Genomic DNA, 19,887 nt, shown 5'->3' on the forward strand with positions numbered 1-19,887 from the left:
TACACAACTTAACCCTTGCTGTGCTTCCCCAGAAAGTCAACTTCATCAGCCAGGATTAGAAAGAGGGGAACCTTCCAGTCTTATATCACATTTTGAACGCGATTCTGGGATTATATCATCTATGTCATTAATAACCATTCAGCGAGTACATTGCTTTTCGAAGCAATCGCCATACCGGAGCCTTAACTCCGATGAATTGTTTGAAGGGGAACTTCAGGCAATATCCTCACCTCAAAATCGAGCATGCCAGCCCAATTTGAGCAACGTGCTAGTCAGGTCAGCTTGCGCTACATGCGCACATTAAGAATCGGGCAGTTATTTTCAGCTTCTGAATCTCCATGACACAACAGAAAGGAAACTAGGGCGTCTGACTGGTATGGCTTGGATATGAAAGCATGTTGATCGGATAAGCATTGTCGTATGTCAAACCTGTGAGGGAGATTATTGTACAGCTTAACACGGAATACCCTTGGATTAGGAACGATTTTGGAATTCTTGCAACCCCGGACCTCGTGATTATCTGTGGCTTGAGTCAGCTTACAGGGGCTGGCCCTCCTCTTAGTATCTTGTAGCTCGGCATGCCCATATGGCTTTATATAAAGGTACCTCGGGTGAATTGAAGGATTCATTGACTTTATTTCTATCCGCGCGTCAACATTCAGCATCTGCTCAAATATATTGAGATATCCGTCGTACGCCATGGACAAAGAAGACAAATCGACTCAGTCCCAAACTGATGTGTAAGTTTCCACTATATTTGTCTAGCACAACCTAATATGCTCTCGCAGACTCATCATTGGTGCCGGTCCATCCGGCTTGATGGCAGCGTACTGGATGGCTCGTTATGGAGTCAACGCACGCATCATCGACAAGCGTGACACGAAGGTCTTCCTAGGCCATGCAGATGGGCTTCGTGCTCGAACGCTGGAATTATTTGACAGCATGGGCTTCCAACACCGTGTTATACAGGAGGGATCTATCAGCACTGAGGCAAACATTTGGGTGTGTGCCAGCTTATTTTCTACCAATATTACGCCCCGTCTAACGATAACACGAACAAATAGGCCCCTGGTCCGATGGGAAAGCTTATCCGACAGGCTTATATTAATGTATCTAGGGTCGAGGAGTCGCCATTCTACAATACATGCTTGACTCAGGGACGCATTGAGCGGTTTATTCTCGATAGTATTCGGGAGCACTCTGACCTTGACGTGGAATACAGTGTGATCGCCGATTCTTTGGAATATGAAAAGGAATTGAACACTGATGTTGACTCGTATCCTATAACCGTCAAGGTCCGAGTTCTTGGTGAAGATGATTCGAAAGTCGAAGCTGCGTGTGAAACTGCTGGCAACGAAGTGAACCGCAATGATTTGCTCCCTGATGAACGGGCCGATTTTGCCCCGCGCAAAAAGCCACAGAAGACGCAAGTTGAGACAATTAAAGCCAAATATCTGATTGGGTGTGATGGTGCCCACAGCTGGACGAGAAAACAGCTGAACATCCCCGTGGAAGGGTCTAACACGGACCATATATGGTTGGTGGTATTCATTGTGCAACCATGCCACGGAAGCTAATATAACTGTGTATTCAGGGGCGTTATAGATGTTATACCCCTCAGTGACTTCCGTAAGTACTACCCCCTACGTAGAATGCTCTCCTAACCGAATCCACTAATTCAAATCTTCAATAGCGGACGTCCGCCGCTTAAGCATCGTTACCAATGCCATAGGCACAATACTTGTAGTCCCACGCGAACGGGGCTTAGTCCGCTTCTACGTCCCCGTGCAGACCTGTGAAGCGGGTACAACCGACAGATTCGATCGCTCGAAAATCACGCCGGGCCTAATCCGTGAGCGTGTGCAAGCCATATTCGCTCCGTTCACTTTTGACTATAAGGAATGTAGCTGGTGGACCGTCTACCAAGTCGGACAGCGGATCTCCGCGCAATCCACCAAGGACAACCGGGTCTTCCTAGCTGGTGATGCCGTGCACACACACTCGCCAAAAATGGGACTCGGCATGAATATGAGTTTGCAAGACGGGTTCAACGTAGGGTGGAAAATTGCTCTTGCTGTGGCGGGTACTCTCAAACCTGAGATTCTTGAGACTTATGCTGCTGAGAGACACCCGCTTGCGGAGATGTTACTTGACTTCGATCGCAACTGGTCGCCTATGTTCAATAATCAGAAACCTGCCGTGGCGGATACGAAAGCTTCAGACATGGCCCTTATTGCGGAGAGGTTTGAGGACTTCGCTGATGGATGGAAGGTCTTTTACCCCGCGAGCAGCCTTGTTCAGAAAGCTGAAAACAATGCTGAATTTGCCTTTGCACGGCATATGATTCCTGGGGAGAGAGTCCGGCCGGTAAAGCTTCGGAACCAGGCTGATGGCGCCCCATTATGGACGACAAGATCGCTGGAAAGCGATGGGCGCTTTCGAATCCTAGTTTTAGCTGGGGATATACGAAACCCAATACAGAAGCAACGCATTGAGACGTTGAGTCGGGCTTTGGCTGGACAGTCTGGAACAAATATTTCACCCCTTGGCCGCTACCTGGGAATTCCTGGTCGATTCGAGAGTCCTGTTGATGTATTCACCGTCCACGCTTCGCCGTGGAAGGGGGTCGAATTCTTTGATTTTCCAGAGATCCTGCGCCCTTTCGATTCGATGAAAGGATGGGCATATGACAAGATTTGGTGTGATGACCCTTGCATATTTGATCGATATTGTGATGGAACAGCATATGAGAAGTGGGGAGTTGACCGGGTTCTTGGGGCGTTGGTGGTCGTTCGTCCGGATCAATATATCGGATGGGTGGGTGAGCTTGGAGATGCGGAGGAAATGACACAGTACTTGGATGGTATTCTTGTGAAGAAGTCGCCCACAGACGAGATTGAACCAGTTCGCTAGACACCATTACACACGACAGCAATACTATAGGCGAGATTTTTTAAATATAAATCGTTGCAAGCTAACGCTTCGGAGTAGCCGACTAGATGAATAAACAACATCGTTGAGAAAGAAAAAATAAGACTATCGGTACACAATCGCACTATCTAACTGCACTTGGCGCAAATCCACAACCACCTTCATGACTGCGCGCGTGTCTCGGGCATCCATGACCCATCCTCTCTTAGCTCAGTATGAGGATCAGCAACATGAGCCGACCCGGGGGTATTCTCATCTTTATTCAACGAATCCCGGGTAAGGTCTGGATTATCAGGGAACCGGAACTTCGAGCTTTGCCATGGCTTCACTCCCATCCGGTACATGGTATCGATCTCCTCCAGTGTACGGCCCTGTCCCTCAATAACGGCGAAGTAAACCAGGGCCGCTGCAAGGAAAAGACAACCGGCAAAGACATACCCGAAGCGGAAGTCAATGTCGCCAGTGATAAAGGGGGTGAAGAAGGCAAGCAGGAAGTTCCAGAGCCAGTTCGATGCAGTTGCCAGAGACATGGCGCGCGCACGGTATTGTGAAGGATACAACTCGGCGATGATCGTCCATACCATGGGACCCCAAGTACTGGCAAAGCCAAGAATAAAAAGACAGGCAAAGACGACCATAACCACACCGGCAGATTTTGTTCTCTCTGGATCCTCTCGATCTAGGGAGAAATGGCCCACCGAGGCAAATACCATGAAGCAGACGAACATCCATAGGGCACCGGCTATGAGCGAACGGCGTCGACCATAGTGCTCGATTAGATAGAGGCCAAAAAACGTTGTTCCAAAGTTGACGCCGCCTAGAATCATCTGGGTGACATAACTGTTTTTAATTCCAGCACCATTGAAGATCGTTGTTCCCTAGTAGGTGTTAGTTGGTTCTTTTCTGCTCGATATTTCACCAATATCTAAAACTCACATAATAGAAGAAGTAGTTAGCACCTGTGAGCTGCTGCAGAGCTTGCAAGGTGACGCCAACAGCGACCCGTCTCCCCATCGTCGGGGCGCGGAACATCTGTATCCAGCTAATCTTCCCGTTGCGCTTTTCCTCCTCGTATTTCTGTCTGATTTCATCGAACTCGAGGTGCAGAGCGCGGTGGTTATGAGGGATACCATAGATTTTAGCAAGAGCTTTCTTAGCTTGATCCTTTTTGCCGTTGCGATAGTCGTAGCGTGGACTTTCAGGGAAGAGCATCATGCCAAACCCAAGGATTATGGCCCAGATATATGTGACACCCATAGGAATACGCCATGAACCGGTATCGGTGCGAGCTTCGGTTCCAAAGTTGATACAATTGGCAACGAAGATTCCAAGTGTGATGAATAGCTGATATGTACTAGGGAGAGTTAGAAGCCGACAATTTCAGTCTGTGATGGCCCTAGGGTTGGGCATCCAACATACCTAATCAACGATCCTCGAATGTGCCTCGGTCCTGATTCGGCTTGGTACATAGGTACCAGTAGAGAAATCGCGCCAACTCCGAGTCCAGCAACCCAACGACCCATAGCGACCTGGTACCACTTGCCAAAAGGTGAGGAGATCTGGATAGTGATTCCAATACACACCATTAGAGACCACCAGGTGATAGACCACTTTCGTCCTAAGCGGTCAGCGATCGGTGCTGCGACTAAAGCTCCTATCAGAGTACCAATCGACAGCTGTGAGTTGGTGTGTTAGCATGTGAGTAAGAAATGACAAAGGCACACCACTTACCAAGGCAACAATGAGACCCGAACGAACATTACTGAAATGATTAGTTCCATCCGAGTCGGGTTCTCCATAGCGATGAAGGAAGTCTTTCATCTCTAGGAAGCCAGAGATCTGACCGGTGTCGTAACCGAAAAGGAAACCGCCCATAGAAACGAGAATTCCCATAACAAATGAGCGCCAGGTGAGGAACGGAATAGGCGTGTCAACAAGATCACTAGGGCCTTTCTCGTGTTCATTTGTGGACATTGAGTCCCTAGGGACCTGAGAATCTGCATATTGTTCCTGCGGACGTGTTTTGAAAATCTTATCGAACATAGTGCCAGCAATTACTATTTGGCTGCGATGTTTGCTATTTAGCAACTAATTTTTCAAAGTCTATGCTGTGCCGGATCAGCCGTTCTTATACAGTGCCCGACTAAGGAAGTGTGACGGAAGCCGACTCCTAACCGATCCAGGCAGGCCGCATCATACCGATGACACGTTGATTCAAGAGCCCGGGCCTGCACGATTCATGGGGATTTCGCTTATGTCCGTAATTAAGGGATAAATGGCCAAATTTGGTTTGCATTCAGCGGGTTTGCTGGTTCAGCCATGGATTGCGCGAGTGGTTCATCGTTGCTGTTGGTCAGTATATCAACTTCAGACTCCACGTCCTCGGGGTTTGAGTGGCGTGGAAGTCTCCGTCTTCTGAACCTCGTGATTATTCTAGGGACCAATAATATTGCTGAGGGGATTAGTCGATGTCATCACCTAAGAATCTGGGGAAGTGATGACGACGGGAGCCCACGAAGCTTGGCATTTACCGCCCCACTTTTAATGTTCACTCCGTAGAAGCGAGCTAGCGACAGTAGATGAGAGGTGCTACTATGTAGTTTTCAATAAAAATGCAATTAGTCAACATTGAAACTCATAAGAGGTCCTCATGACTGCATTGTCTTGTGTATTAGCCACAAAGTATATTTAATCGAACATCATCCAGCTTAGAAAGTGTACAAGGCAAAAGGAGACGCGAACATAATTTCTATGCCTAGGGCACTCGCTGTGATTTTAATTTGAGATAGGAGAACACCACTCATTTTGTGTACTTCGAATACATCTACGGATCATGGCTCTTGGGTGGCGCCCACATTGGTCAAACCATCGCTAAGCGAGCGATATTTTATTTTTCTCACTTTCTGTCAATTTCAAGTTTTCCCAAAATCACCATCACCATTACTAACCATCTCCACTGGGTAGTTCCCTGATTAGGCAATATGACGAAGAGGAATAGGCTCAATGGAGTCCCCATTGTGATCAGATTCCCGACTTGAGGTACCAGCTGGCGTCACTGGCTCGTTGGTTATCGTATCTTTAGCTTCGGATTGACTTTCCACGCCTGGATGGTCCAAGGTTTCCAGAGCATCCACAGCAGCTTTGCAGCGATATTGAATCGCATACACTGCAATGGGGACACCAATAATCCACCACGAGAACATAATAGGAAGGGCACGATAGAGCCGATTGTTGCACCCGCCAGACCATATTTGTATCAGGACTTGGTATGCCTCATGGGAGGGAAGAGCGTAACCCCAGCGGAAGAAACCCGGACTCAGCTCAAATGGGCTGATGGTGCTGGCGACATTGAGAATGACCCATGTTAGAACAATAAATGGCATGAACTGAATGGGGATGAAAGCAGTCGTGATATCGAAGAAAAGGAAGTTGATGTGCATTAGAAGCCACAGCATGACCCAAGTCAACACAAACCGGCTTCCTTGTTGTCCCCAGGACTCCCTGAAAGCCCAGATATAGCCAGTCATTAACAGTGCCCCCATGAGAGTGTAGAGGATAGAGGCTATCGCGCGGATCAGGCCGTTCGCTTTCCAGGACAACTTGGTGAATGCATCAAAATGGGTTGATATGCCATTCAGCGCCAAGATGAAAAAGAACTGTTGGATGATTGGCATCACCATGGATACTGTATTATAGAAGACCCTTGTCCCTTGCTCCGTGCCCTTGATGTTTATTTCATCCACGTGGATCGGATTGAGGAACGCTTCGAGGGTAGCTGCATTAGAGAGGTCGATGGACGTGGCTACGGAAGAACCATTGTTGGCTTGATATGTTGACCGTGTGGCTTCTATCAGTTTCAAGATGCTGGAGTAGACTGCAGCCTGTGAGAAAACCGGGTATCTCACCCCGTTCCAGATGTAAGTGAGCGAGATCGGCGGGCGGGACCCGTTTGCTAGCGCCGAGGCCAGACCAGTTGATCCACCCTGACTGGTGTAAACAGCTCCCCAGTAGTCACCACGGCATACGGCTGCTCGAATATCCTCTGGTTGAGGATATTTATTAGAAGATTCCAGCAGCAAGGTTGGAAACCCATCTCCTTGTAACTGGTGGTAGGCATCTGACACAGACTTTCCGATGATACCGCCGTCATAGTCAACATAAAGGACATTGAAATTGTGATAGCGGTTGGCACTTCGGAACTGCGTTGCGTAAAGATAGCACATGTTCACCAAGAAAAGAGCTTGAAGGAGGAGAAACATGGCGATCACAGCTGGTAAAAACCGAGACCGGATTTCCTTCCATGCGCCCATTTTGGGATATGAGTTTGATACTGGTCTCATCTTGGGAAATGTAAGGTCAAGAAGATGGAATCAGGGATATGAGGTGCAAACGGCGACTGATGTTCCCCTGAAGAGTGACATTTATAGGGATTCTCGGAAGCCGATCCCCGTATTAATGACTGCCTGCGCATGATTATTTGAGCTTGGTCACTCCAGCTGGTTGCACCGGTCTCACCGTCCGAAGTATAACAAACTGGACATCAAATTGCTTAGGGACTAACCAATCACAGACGGCCTTCCAAGTTTGGATCTTGGAGTAAAATCCCGCTGACTCAGCGGCATAAGTTACAAAAACGACCTCTTGTGTTTATGACTGATAGTAGCTACATGATGGGCCCCTGATCACGTATTCTGTGATTCGGCCTCACGATTGCGCTTCGCATTCCCCTCCAGCCCATATAAAACATCCTCAGACATCCCGGGGATCACCATGTCAAACGTCTCCGTCACCACCGTGTACTGGTAGTACCCACACCGCGCGATCGGCTTAGTCTTCTTGATATCCAGAATTCCATCTGTCAACACCTCATCTTTGATATGTACAGCGATTACTCGGCCAATCACCATGTCCACAGTCCCCATTGGAGGATTTCCCGGTAGCCGCACGGTAGAATGATATTCGCACTCGAATTTCACCGGCGATTCCTGCACCATGGGGACATTCATCTGGCTTGCCGGCTCTTTAGTGACCTTCGCACGCTCAAATTCATCTACACCATAGGGCACTTGCTCCGCCGAGATGTTCACGGCCTCGCGAAGATCCCATGTCGCTAGATTCCAGACGAACCGTCCAGTCTGCTCCACGTTGATCACAGTGTCCTTACGTGTGCCGTTCATGGTTTGGTTGGAAGAAAACATGACATACGGCGGGTCGAATGTGAGATTGTTGAATTGGGAGTAAGGTGCCAAGTTCGCTTGCCCCTCTTTGTTCTGGGTTGAGATCCATCCGATCGGACGAGGCACCACGCAAGCCTATTACCGTTAGGCATATTATCCATTTTCGATCCTGAAATCTCACCTTAAACGGATCACGGGGAAGATTGTGCTCTGTCACTCCAGGCTGATAGAACATGACGTATTTTGTTGCTTTTTCTGTTTCTGTGCTTTCTGGGAGTCAATCCCTCTTATTTGCATATTCCCCGCTGCCGATCGAAGTGCCGACGCCACATAAGCATCCCTTTGGGGTAACGGCCGACCACGCTAGCAATGATCTATCTGCATAGTGACAACACTTCCCGGTATCCGATTTTCGGTATCGACTCCTACAGATTGATTGGCTCGGGCACCGTGGATGTTTGGTGTCTCGGTCACTCGGGTGCTCTGGTTCGGTAGCTCGGTACTGCCCGAATAGTACAGGACTCGACTACCGGGGCCCCGGGGGTGAGCTCCACCTAGGCAGTTGTATAATAACTCCAACAGAAAAAAAAACAGGCAATATGTGGCGATCCGAGACTGCCGCGTCGAAGAGTCTCGAAGGGATATTTAAGCTGGCTTGGTTGTCAAGGGCTCCCCTCGTTCGCAAGTCCAACTTCACTCAACATAACATATACACAACCTCCTACAGGAATAGATTCGCAATGACCAACACTGAACCTCACCTCTGCTTTCGGTCATTTGTTGAGGCGTTGAAGGCCGACGATGATCTAGTTGAGATCGACTTTCCAGTTGACCCCAACCTTGAAGCCGCGGCCATCACTCGTCGGGTTTGTGAAACAAACGACAAGGCCCCGCTTTTCAACAATCTCATTGGCACTGAAAACGGTCTCTTCCGTATCCTTGGTGCCCCTGCATCTCTCAGGAAGTCCCCAAAGGATCGCTATGGTCGACTTGCACGGCACTTGGCCTTGCCACCGACCGCATCTATGCGCGACGTCCTCGACAAGATGCTCTCGGCCAGTACCATGGCCCCGATTCCACCCAACATCGTGTCTACCGGCCCTTGCAAAGAGAACTTTCTCGATGAAAGCCAAGTCGACCTGACCAAGCTCCCTGCACCCTTGATTCATCAAGACGATGGAGGAAAGTACATCCAAACATACGGAATGCACATTGTTCAGTCACCCGATGGGTCCTGGACTAACTGGTCCATTGCCCGCGCCATGGTCTCCGATGATAAACACCTGACTGGTCTAGTGATTGAGCCCCAGCACATCTGGCAGATTCACCAGATGTGGAAGAAGGAAGGCCGCGACGCTCCGTGGGCTCTGGCATTCGGCGTTCCCCCTGCCGCTATCATGGCCTCGAGCATGCCCATCCCTGATGGTGTGACCGAGGCTGGATATGTGGGTGCCATGACTAGTTCCGCCTTAGATCTAGTTAAGTGCGATACCAACGATCTCTACGTGCCTGCCACTTCTGAGATTGTCTTCGAAGGTACCCTTTCCGTCACCGATAAGGGTCCCGAGGGTCCTTTCGGTGAGATGCACGGCTATGTCTTCCCTGGAGATACCCACCTGTGGCCCAAGTACAAGGTCAACCGCATCACCTACCGCAACAATCCTATTATGCCCATGTCATCGTGCGGTCGACTAACCGATGAAACTGTAAGCCGCTCCCACCCCGACCTTTTCGGTTCCATAGTAACAAGTATTAGCATACCCTGATCGGCTCCCTGGCCGCTGCCGAGATCCGCAAGATCTGCCAACAAGCCGGTCTGCCGGTTACCGACGCCTTCTCGCCGTTCGAGTCCCAAGTGACCTGGGTCGCCCTAAGAATCGACACCGCAAAGCTACGGGAAATGAAGACCAACACTAAAGAATTCTCCAAGAAGGTCGGCGACCTGGTCTTCGGCTCCAAGCCCGGCTATACCATCCACCGGCTAGTGCTCTGTGGCGACGACATTGATGTTTATAATGGAAAAGATGTTATGTGGGCTTTCTCGACTCGCTGCCGCCCTAACCTTGACGAGACCTTCTACGAGGATGTGCGCGGGTTCCCGCTTATTCCATATATGGCCCATGGAAATGGATCGCCAGTGCAAGGTGGAAAGGTTGTTTCTGATGCTCTTCTCCCTTGTGAGTATACCACCGGGAGAGATTGGGTCGCCGCTGATTTTGAGAGCTCGTATCCTGAGGAGATCAAACAGAAGGTTTTGGCCAACTGGACGAAGATGGGATTCCGGGAGGAGTAAATTAAGCTTGTATAGTACTGCTATTTATATTATCAAAATTGGCACATTGATACATGTTCCTCCTTTCGTTTTGGTAACCATCTAGGTGTTCTAATATTTGTCATTCTGTAAATTATGGATTAATCTATAGGTCTTGGGTATACTATCTATAATATATATTCCGATGGTTGCCCTACTCAAGTAGACCACCTTGCCACAATCTCCGACCACCACAATAAGTATGCCTTGTTCGCTTATATTTCAATCATCGATAACAAAGCTCCTGTCACTAGTCGTTCTAAATGGTAATTGCGCGACGTGATATGTTAAGTGGCCCGTGCGCGCAGGTTACCTGTGGGCGATTCTGTCAAGGCGGCAACCCTCCAGGGTTGACTCTCCATCCTTCAGTGTTGAAAGCGTAGCCCATATCAACCAGTACCGAGCTCGGATTTGCGGGACTATATTGAGAGAGCTCCACATTTTCAGTCGACACAATTTCTTGGTTAGAAGACAACCTTCGATAGTCCCGGTACCTCGGAGTCCTCGGCAGAATGAGCGCTGTCAGTCAGAACGAAGCAGATCGGGTGCTTCAACTCAAGAGTCGAGAGCACGAGGCGCCTGCATGTTATCCATGCAAAAAGCGAAAGGTCAAATGTGATAAGGGCCAACCATGTCGTACTTGTCAGAAACGAAAACACCCCGAAATCTGTACCTACGCCCTCGCGCATTCGGGACGCAGGTGGGCTTCCCGCCATAGTGTAGCAGGCTCGGCTTCACCCAGATCACCGGCCATAGCAAGAAATGAGCCAGCACATCCTGATGGAAGTTCGAAGAATTATGTCTATTCTGGTGACAATTCGGCTGTCTCGATCTTGCGCTCGCGAGCATCGGACGTCAATGAATCAGTGGCTCGGGAAGTGGGATCTGTTCTTGGTCTGCAGAATACCTTCAGCAATTATCCTTTTATGGACTCGAAGACGCCGCTCGAGAGATGGAAGTCCCTGCTGATTGTAATACCTCATAGATCAGAGGTCCTAAAGTAGGTTGCAAACCATCAAAAACGAATACGGCTAACTAGTTAGATTCTTTCATTTCTATCGTGTCACGGCATATCCATTCAATCCAATACTTGCTAACATAGACCGCTTTGAATCTGACTTGTGCACCTATCTCAATGCTCACGCAACTGGTGAATTACGTGACCCGGAGAAGATCACTGATCGCTGGGCAACTGATAAGTCTATTGGCCATGTTAGCCTTTTATTGGCAACATTGGCCGCTGGGGCTCATTACTCCGATATTGATTGTTCCGAACGACATGAACTGTCAACTGACTTTGGTAAGTTTGGTCACATGCTCGTCAGGCTTTGCTAACGATGTTTAGCTCGCCGGTCCTTTCATGCTCTCCGCTTGGCCAATTTCCTGTTTCGGCCATCGCTAGATATTATACAAGCGCTGCTTATCTTGGGGAACACGTTGCAGAACATGGGACAGTCTGATGCCGCATGGGCACTACTGGGCACAACCATCCGACTAGCCCAGACCATGGGGCTGCACACTGAAAGAAGTACTATTCACTGCCCTGAGCATGTGAGAATGAAGGCTAGGACTCTCTGGTATGAATTCGTAGGCATATATGCTTGACTCACCACTGACTTTCCACAGGTCAACAATTGTCTGGCAGGATAGTTTACTCTGTCTTTGCTATGATAGACCGCCTATTGTTTCCGTGACGGGATGGTCTCTGGACAACTCTCTTTTCGAGAGACAAGACTTGTCCTTTGCAGAAGTAATGCATTGGCTCTGTCGTATTAGTCTAGATATCATGCGACCGGAAAACCTCAACATTGCTGAATTTGATCGAGCATTAGAAGGCCTCCAGCGGCTAGATTATGCTTACCAACGGGGTCTACCATATCTTCGATCACGGGAACATTGCACAACACTACAACAACATCTCGAGCATTTGGCCCTCAGGATGCATACCTCCTTCTGTGTATCGGTTTTCTGTCGACCGGCAATGAACCAGGCCACCCCACAGCCCTTTCTCCGCGACGGCGGTATTCTTCGGGCTCGTGCCAAAGGGAGTTTGATCGATGCTTCCAAGGCATTTCTTGACTTTCAGGCTCTGAGTACGGTTCCATTGCGGAGCTGGTCGATGGTGCATACTGTGTTGAGTTCGACGCTGCTTCTCTGCATCTGGGAAGAGACACGCAATGACCCCGAATGTCGCAATCTTCAACAGAAGGTCATCAACGTCTTCTCATCATCTGATTCAAGGCTCAATGACGATGGTACTTCCTTACCGGAAAGTGATACCCAGTGGTTATCGGCTCGTCACATCCGAGCCTTGGTGACCCTACGGAGTGTATTGGAACGAGAGCAGGAGGCGAGGCCCCCAAGATCAGAGAACTGGGCCGGAATGGCCTCGAATGTGATGCCGCAATATGGCCCTGGGTATGTTTCCTATCGATGGCGAAGATAAAATGCTGATATCTGAGTAGACCCCTTGGGTCCATGGACATGCCCAACCCGTTCGACATATCACCCGTCACGTATCTGGACTCGATAATGAACCGTACGTTCAGTTTGTACATTTGCGACAAATAAAAGCTGACATATTACAGTTCCGATGTTTGATTATACACAGGAGAATGGATTCTTGTGAAAACTTGAGGTTCACATCCCAATGACCAGTTATAGGCTTCAATCAATTACAATTTCCTAAAGCACCAGGAAAGTTTAGGTACATTTATGCTATGACATAATTATTTTGATTAAAATTTCCCTTAAAATGGTTGTGCCACTCAACTGTGTAACTCTCGGGACTCGGCCTCGGCGCCTCGGAGGCCTCCATTCGGATCTCCAAGATCGGCCGGCCGTTGACAGTATTGTCCTGTTTTTTTGAGCCACGCGAAAACGCACGGCAAGGAAGCCAGTGGCACCTGCATATTCTTACTCTTGCCACGCATTAATATAAAACTAGCAAGGGTTGCCAGACTCAGATCATTCATCACACCAGGCCTCACAGCTCCACTACATACAAAACCAAGCCATCATTCAACAAGCCTCCAATCAATACTTCCTCTTCTCTTTATTATCTACATCCTATCTTACAGCGGTTATTCCCCTAGACGAAGCCCAGCAAAAACAGCAATGCCAGCCATCGATGATGCCGCTCACCAAACCTGCCGCAGACGCATCGTGGTCGCAATGACCGGCGCAACGGGCGCTATTCTTGGAATCAAAGCGCTCATCGCTCTCCGTCGTCTAAACGTTGAAACCCATCTTGTCATGAGCAAATGGGCGGAGGCCACCATCAAATACGAAACCGACTACCACCCAGCGAATGTCAAAGCATTAGCAGACCATGTCCACAACATCAACGACATGGCTGCGCCGATATCGAGTGGTTCTTTCAAAACTGATGGTATGATTATTGTGCCATGCAGTATGAAGACCCTCGCTGCTATTCACAGCGGTTTCTGTGACGATTTGATCTCGCGCACTGCGGATGTGATGTTGAAAGAAAGACGGAAACTTGTGCTCGTTGCGAGGGAAACACCTCTTAGCGATATTCATCTGCGCAATATGCTGGAGGCTTCCCGTGCTGGCGCGATAATCTTTCCACCGGTGCCGGCGTACTATATCCGGCCTGGATCGGTGGATGACTTGGTTGATCAGAGTGTGGGGCGTATGCTGGACTTGATTGATTTGGATACTGGGGACTTTGAGAGGTGGGAAGGATGGCAGACGGAGAAGTAGAGGGTTAGAGCTGGGTTTATTGATTTGTCTAGCGTTGGTATTGTCATGGGCTTGGATAGACTTGTGTATTATCAAATAGACTAGGGGTTGTATTCGAAATGTATAGTGATATCCATGTTCCATCGAAATCATTCTAAATAACCCGTCAGCTTCCTTCTTACCCTTCAACCCTAGCATCAATAACCTTGCCTTGCAAAATGCAGTATGTGACCTTTTATTGTCAGGTTTTTACCTTAAGATAATCTCATTCTCGCATCGACTGCACAGTGATCGGACTTCCTTGGTCATAAGAAGAAGATAGATCTATTGCCATTCCGTTTCTCAAAAACTATCAGTTCTTTCACCATTCCTTGTAACATGAAACGCAAACCCAAACGGATTCGGGGAGCCCCGACAGCCTTAAGCCCTAACCACAATTATTAGGCCGCCACATAGAAGCAGCCTGCAGCCTCGCAAGAACTACCAGCATTGAATGCATAACCAATTAAGTCTATGACTTTGTTCGCCGCCCCACTTTAGATGCTATGTCAGTAACTGAAATTCATACTCTATGTTCACGTCGCTCAAGCCCAGGAGGCGGGTGTACTTACTAAAGGGTCTCCTTCCAATCCGTCGCATGAATACTGTTCTTGTCCTTAATCTCATCCTCGACTCTCTTCACAAGATTCTTAATCAAAGTCGCAGGACATTTATCCTTTTCCCCAGCATCTCGCCACTCAACACCCCGGACGATCGACACCGAGAGAGGTCGACAATACGGTTCCAATCGTTCCGCATTGCCATCCTGGCTGAATCACAACGACCTCGATGTGCGATCAAAATCTGGGGCGATGATGCCGCGCTAGTGGCATACCTGATTTGCATCGGGTTCTGAATAGTGGGCGGATGCGTCGATAATCGCTCCGCCCCAGTTCGATGTAAGGGGATGTTATGTTCAGCTCCACGGCCGATCTTCTAGTTCCCGGCCGGGCCGTGTGGGGACGGTGATGAACTATAGTTCGTCCTTAGTCCTGTTTATCTCCGCTCTCGGTATAGGCTTGTGGAATTTGTAGTCGTTAGGGATTCTCGAATTCAAATGTTGCTCTGCGATATAATAATATACATCATAGAGAAAGGCATAAAACTACGTGCTAATATTCGGTGGGGCAAAGTTGGCTGGAATGCCGAGTTAGGGTTAGCGTTACCCTCATTCCTTGCCGATAATCCCAGGCTAAGCCTCAGGTAGCGGGTACCTACATTGATCTCGATTTAGGCTGAGATGCATAAGGCGTGGGTTATGGGGCCAAGGGTTTTAGGGTCTTTTTTCCCTATGTTGTATATGAAAGTGTGAACATGCAAAGACACCGATTTAAGGTTCCCCTATCCATATGTACTTCGGGTATAGTTAGGGCCGCGAACAACAAGTCCTTCAATGGTTATGGTGGAAAGACTGCCGTGGTCATCAGATTTATATGTACTCGACCATCCTAAGAACTATACTATATACTAAGGACACTAGCCACTGCAGACAAAATCAGAAGGTCAAAAACATATAGACAGAGGCAAATAGCAGACAGAAATCAAAGAGAAAATAAACGCCCCGAATCCACAGGTATCATGAATAGAACAGAAAAGCTAAAAAGCCAATTCAAACCCCAAATCCCTTCCAAAAAAGAACACAACGCTACGTAATCAATTAGACGGCCAGCCGTCGGTCCCAGCCATTGACCAGAGAAAACTCATCAACCTCATCTTCACCATGCATAGCAAAAGTATGGAAAGGATCGATGGTAGCCATATCCTCAGGACAGACCCGGGCATCAGCATAGGGCGCCAGAGACTCCTCGGTACTCCCCATACTCTCACTTGAATAGCTCAGAACGCTCTGCGTGGTATGTTCTTGCTTATGTACGAAGTCGCTGCTGCTGGCAGACCACGCTTCGGGCGAGAGGCCGTGTATATCACTCTGCAGGTGATTGACTAGGGGTAGGTCGCTGGGTTTGCGGCTGTATTCTGCTGCGATTGAGGCAAATGGTCCTGGGTCTTCGCCGCATTCTTTGCCGCCATAGATGCCTGTGAAGATGTTGGAGTATCCGCGATCCATATCACTTAGCACATACTCCCAGTCGGCCATTGTGATGGCCCCAGCTGTGGGGTCAGAAGGCGTAGAGCAGGACATGGAGCGTGGGTGGTCGTAGTTCAGGGATGGGGCTAAGCGGGGGTCCGAGGCTAGGTCCAGGGGGGAATGGCCTTTGTCGGTGAGGTAGTGTGGGGTGGGGAGGTGGTCGGGCTGAGAGGGGGGCAGGCTGCTCCAGCTAGGGGAGCGGAGCGACTGCGCCATAACTGGGGGTGTGGTTCCGGATATGGTGTTCCGGCGAGAGGACTGTGGGGAAGGTTGGGCTGGAGGCTGCTTATCACGGGTGGAGCAGGCGATAAGACGGGACTTTAAGGCCTGCAAGTGTTTCTTGGGGGACTTGTTCGGCTTTTGTGTTGGTGCCACCATGTCCTGGCTGTGTTGCTTGCCCATTGATGCATGTCTTCCGCTGTCGAGAGAAATCAGAGTGTTGGACAGCGTGCCGAATTCCGCAGCCGCCACGCTGGATTCTGCTTGGAGGTACTGTATAACGGTTCCAATCAGTTTCTGGCTATCCTTGGCCAATTTACTATCACTTTTCACATCAAGCATTTGCCAAAGGAGTCCAAGCCCAGAAAAGAATATAAGCTCTTTTCTGTTGATACAGACAGACAGACACAAACGCCTCTCATCAAGAAGCTCAAGGATCTGAATGATATGCTTCGCGGAATCGGACAGCGCTAGAACAGACGCAGAGCGAATGTTCCTGTCAGCGTAGCAGACGGCCGGGCGATGTATCAAAGATCGAATGAAATAGTACACAAGTGACTATAGAAAGGTCAGTATATTCTTGTAGAACAACATTGAATCCATGATGGGACTTACCAGAAGCGGTGACCGACTACTGGTGACGTTCGTGCTAGGCTTGTCCTGAGTAAACTCAAGACGAAGATGTGGTGGCAGTGTGTGAAGCCACTCATCTAATTGCCCTGTCACCGAGCGCATCTTCGAAACGTACACATCGTAACCAGACTTTGAAGGGAACAGATCCTCCAAAGCCTTGGTCAAGATCCTTGCAGCTCCGAAGAGAGCAAGAGCACTAGAAATGCGAGTGGATTCGCCAGGAAGTGTTGGTAAAAACCCTGTTTCTGTGACATTCTCATCATCCACATCAACCGGATACTCAGTCTCGATATCCTGTTCGCGCAAAAGGACAGGTAGTCCAGTAAGCGCGGAGCAGAATCGGTCGAGTACATATTGCGACCAGAAAACCTTCTTACGAGTCTCGTCATCGAGCGGGTTGGCGGAACTTTCTTGGTTTTCATGCATGCCTAGCTGGTGACAAATATCTACACCAAGGGCACGGTAGCGAAGCAAGGTGCGGTAGTCCCCTTTGGTCATGCAGTAGATCTGACCGAGAACAAAGCACTGCAGGCTGGAAACTGACGTTTCACCGGAGAGCGAATCAAGGGTGGCGGACCAGTTTTCTTCAAAGAAAGTTGGGTCTTGGTTGGTTCGCGACATTGATGAAAGAGCAGCGATACCGAAAATCAGGTTCAACTGCGCCATCACATGGGGATCGCGCTGAAGAGTCTCGGCGTTGTTGACATATTGCCCATAAGCTTTCAAAATGGTCGGACGATGTACCACAGGGTACAGCGGCGCCCATTCTTGGAAGAAGATATTGATCAGTTGATCCGACACCAAGCGGGGTGGCGTTTTCACAGCCCGGTTGGGGCCACCCTGGCATACCGAGGTAGACAGGGCAGTGAGTGCCCCTATCGGAACCTTTACTGCTGATTTCCCTTCACTGACAAGTTTGTCGGTAAAGACATCTGGGTATGTTAGTTAATTTGACTGTTTCCATTTTCAAAGGGAAACGCATAACATACTAGCAAATCCCAAGGTGCTGGAAAATCCTACAAAAGGGTTCTCCGACTGTCGGGATGGTCGGGTGGTTGATCGTTGTACGTGGAACACACCATCCGATGAATCCGAGGTGCTCGACCTCGCTGTCGCAGAGGCAGAGGGAGACCGCACGGAGAGGGTTCGGTGCGGCGGCGAAAACGAATGTATCCGGGACAAGACGTCGATCTTCTCGTCCTTCTCATCTAACAATTCCTTCAAGTCTTTGACTTCGGTTTCCAGACTCCTAACTCGTTCTTCTAGCGACTCGGTATATCCACGTGGGAAGGCCCGGCGACTCAGTTTGTCGCTGGTGCGGCACTCGAAGCCCACGTTGGCGCATTGCGAGCAGCAAGGTCGAACACCGTCGCAGCGGATTTTCTTACTTCGGCATCGGTCACAGGCTTGGGCAATACGGCTCGTTGTGCCAGTTCCACCGACCTTGATCACTTTCATAGGTAAGATACCAGGCATGTTGTGCAGAAGGGGCACACGGGCCGCCGGGGTTGAGTTTGTTGTATTTGGATGCCAGAAGTGTAAACGCAACACTCCGTATAAACTTCTTAATACTAAGACAATACTGAAGAATCAGAGAAATCTCCAGATCAAGAGTATGCAGGAAAGAAGCCTAAAAACATGGGGGGGGAGAGACTCGGGAGGATGGGGACACGCTAATGCTGAGTCAGTTAAAAGTGGGACTGCTGACCTTTGGGCGCCAATAAGCTTGTCGTTGTTTTGGATGGTAAGTTGGTATTGAACGTGTACTACGTACTGTACCTACATATTCACTTCTAAGCCTCGTTATATTATTGGACCTGATCTTTTGGCTATTCCAAGAGGCGACATTACCCCGTATACCCCGTATACCCCGTCTCAAACTCGCCCCCGGATTCTTTTCGATCCTCCCGGTCCCCGCACTCCACATTCCATAACTCCTTGGCTGATATGGAAATTCTCTAGAAGAAAGTACATGGGGCTTCGATGAAGGAACAAGACTTGCGGAGTGCATGTGCCATAGTACTGGGTTAGGCTTTGGAATAAATTGTGCTCGGATTCAAACCGGTCACGGCATTACCGCTTCCGACTTATTCCCCCGGCGCCGGTTGTGCAGCGTGTCTCCTATGCAGGTGATTTTAATAGGCCCATGTATTAAATTTTTGGTCCGATGATCGGCCACTCTCCATAGTTAATATGTCTTACTTTCCCAAAAAAAAAATGGACATGATCCTTCCGGTGAACACGATACTAGTACAGAGTACATACTTTGAACACGGAATGCCACCTCAGTGCTTAGCCACTCCGGGTCTTTCTGAAATCATTCTGACGAGAATTTCACTCCCAACTCTAATCACAAAAGCCGAGCAAATCCCAGAATCTTAGAGTTTATATTCATTATCTAGTGAAGTACATAGTACAGTGGCGAACCGTTCATGGACGATCAACGCGGGGAGACACCAATTGCACCTTGGGAGTTTAAAGGACTCGTGTAAATTATATTGCAAACTCCACATGGACAAATATAAACTGAACTGATTAGTAGTTATGAGAGCCTAAGCAAAGACGCGGGACATAGTTCAATATTAATATTGTGTTTAATATCGAATTAATTTACGCAGTATGTAATTATGGTATTGTCAGGAAATGCCGTTTTCTTCCGCTCAGCGAGTTTTTCCCGAGAGATCAGCGAACCATGGTTGCTATCCAATAGCCCCACTAGGCTCCGGTCTGTTGGATTCGTGATCTACAGTCTCCTGCACTCCACTAAGTACGGATCCCTCAATATT

General features: G+C 48.9%; 8 protein-coding genes across 8 annotated transcripts; 4 read left to right on the top strand and 4 right to left on the bottom strand.

Moving 5' to 3' along the window:
* Nucleotides 1-699: 699 nt before the first annotated feature.
* PGRI_030200 (putative phenol 2-monooxygenase) lies at nt 700-2,913 on the top strand (the record flags this gene model as incomplete). Its single annotated transcript, XM_040790733.1, has 5 exons — nt 700-740; nt 789-1,002; nt 1,065-1,537; nt 1,595-1,629; nt 1,694-2,913. The coding sequence occupies 5 exons, from the start codon at nt 700-702 to the stop codon at nt 2,911-2,913; spliced, it is 1,983 nt and encodes a 660-aa protein (XP_040647686.1).
* A 179-nt stretch (nt 2,914-3,092) lies between these two features.
* Nucleotides 3,093-4,905, bottom strand: PGRI_030210 (sugar porter family MFS transporter; the record flags this gene model as incomplete). The annotated part of the gene is made up of 4 exons (XM_040790734.1): nt 3,093-3,809; nt 3,868-4,285; nt 4,351-4,607; nt 4,663-4,905. 4 exons carry the CDS (start codon nt 4,903-4,905, stop codon nt 3,093-3,095), a joined length of 1,635 nt encoding a protein of 544 aa, XP_040647687.1.
* Nucleotides 4,906-5,903: 998 nt separating this feature from the next.
* Nucleotides 5,904-7,241, bottom strand: PGRI_030220 (SNG1 family protein; the record flags this gene model as incomplete). Its single annotated transcript, XM_040790735.1, has 1 exon — nt 5,904-7,241. The coding sequence occupies one exon, from the start codon at nt 7,239-7,241 to the stop codon at nt 5,904-5,906; it is 1,338 nt and encodes a 445-aa protein (XP_040647688.1).
* A 372-nt stretch (nt 7,242-7,613) lies between these two features.
* Nucleotides 7,614-8,343, bottom strand: PGRI_030230 (flavin reductase family protein; the record flags this gene model as incomplete). Its single annotated transcript, XM_040790736.1, has 2 exons — nt 7,614-8,243; nt 8,290-8,343. The coding sequence occupies 2 exons, from the start codon at nt 8,341-8,343 to the stop codon at nt 7,614-7,616; spliced, it is 684 nt and encodes a 227-aa protein (XP_040647689.1).
* Nucleotides 8,344-8,848: 505 nt separating this feature from the next.
* PGRI_030240 (UbiD family decarboxylase) lies at nt 8,849-10,401 on the top strand (the record flags this gene model as incomplete). Its single annotated transcript, XM_040790737.1, has 2 exons — nt 8,849-9,814; nt 9,865-10,401. 2 exons carry the CDS (start codon nt 8,849-8,851, stop codon nt 10,399-10,401), a joined length of 1,503 nt encoding a protein of 500 aa, XP_040647690.1.
* A 944-nt stretch (nt 10,402-11,345) lies between these two features.
* On the top strand, nt 11,346-13,048 carry PGRI_030250 (fungal specific transcription factor domain-containing protein; the record flags this gene model as incomplete). Its single annotated transcript, XM_040790738.1, has 6 exons — nt 11,346-11,419; nt 11,463-11,719; nt 11,765-11,996; nt 12,046-12,837; nt 12,885-12,958; nt 13,008-13,048. 6 exons carry the CDS (start codon nt 11,346-11,348, stop codon nt 13,046-13,048), a joined length of 1,470 nt encoding a protein of 489 aa, XP_040647691.1.
* Nucleotides 13,049-13,536: 488 nt separating this feature from the next.
* Nucleotides 13,537-14,145, top strand: PGRI_030260 (UbiX family flavin prenyltransferase; the record flags this gene model as incomplete). Its single annotated transcript, XM_040790739.1, has 1 exon — nt 13,537-14,145. The coding sequence occupies one exon, from the start codon at nt 13,537-13,539 to the stop codon at nt 14,143-14,145; it is 609 nt and encodes a 202-aa protein (XP_040647692.1).
* Nucleotides 14,146-15,820: 1,675 nt separating this feature from the next.
* On the bottom strand, nt 15,821-18,577 carry facB (C6 transcription factor FacB/Cat8; the record flags this gene model as incomplete). Its single annotated transcript, XM_040790740.1, has 3 exons — nt 15,821-17,026; nt 17,084-18,033; nt 18,091-18,577. 3 exons carry the CDS (start codon nt 18,575-18,577, stop codon nt 15,821-15,823), a joined length of 2,643 nt encoding a protein of 880 aa, XP_040647693.1.
* Nucleotides 18,578-19,887: the final 1,310 nt, after the last annotated feature.

Source organism: Penicillium griseofulvum (genome assembly GCF_001561935.1).
Source record: "Penicillium griseofulvum strain PG3 chromosome Unknown contig_80, whole genome shotgun sequence".
NCBI classification, from domain to species: domain Eukaryota; kingdom Fungi; phylum Ascomycota; class Eurotiomycetes; order Eurotiales; family Aspergillaceae; genus Penicillium; species Penicillium griseofulvum.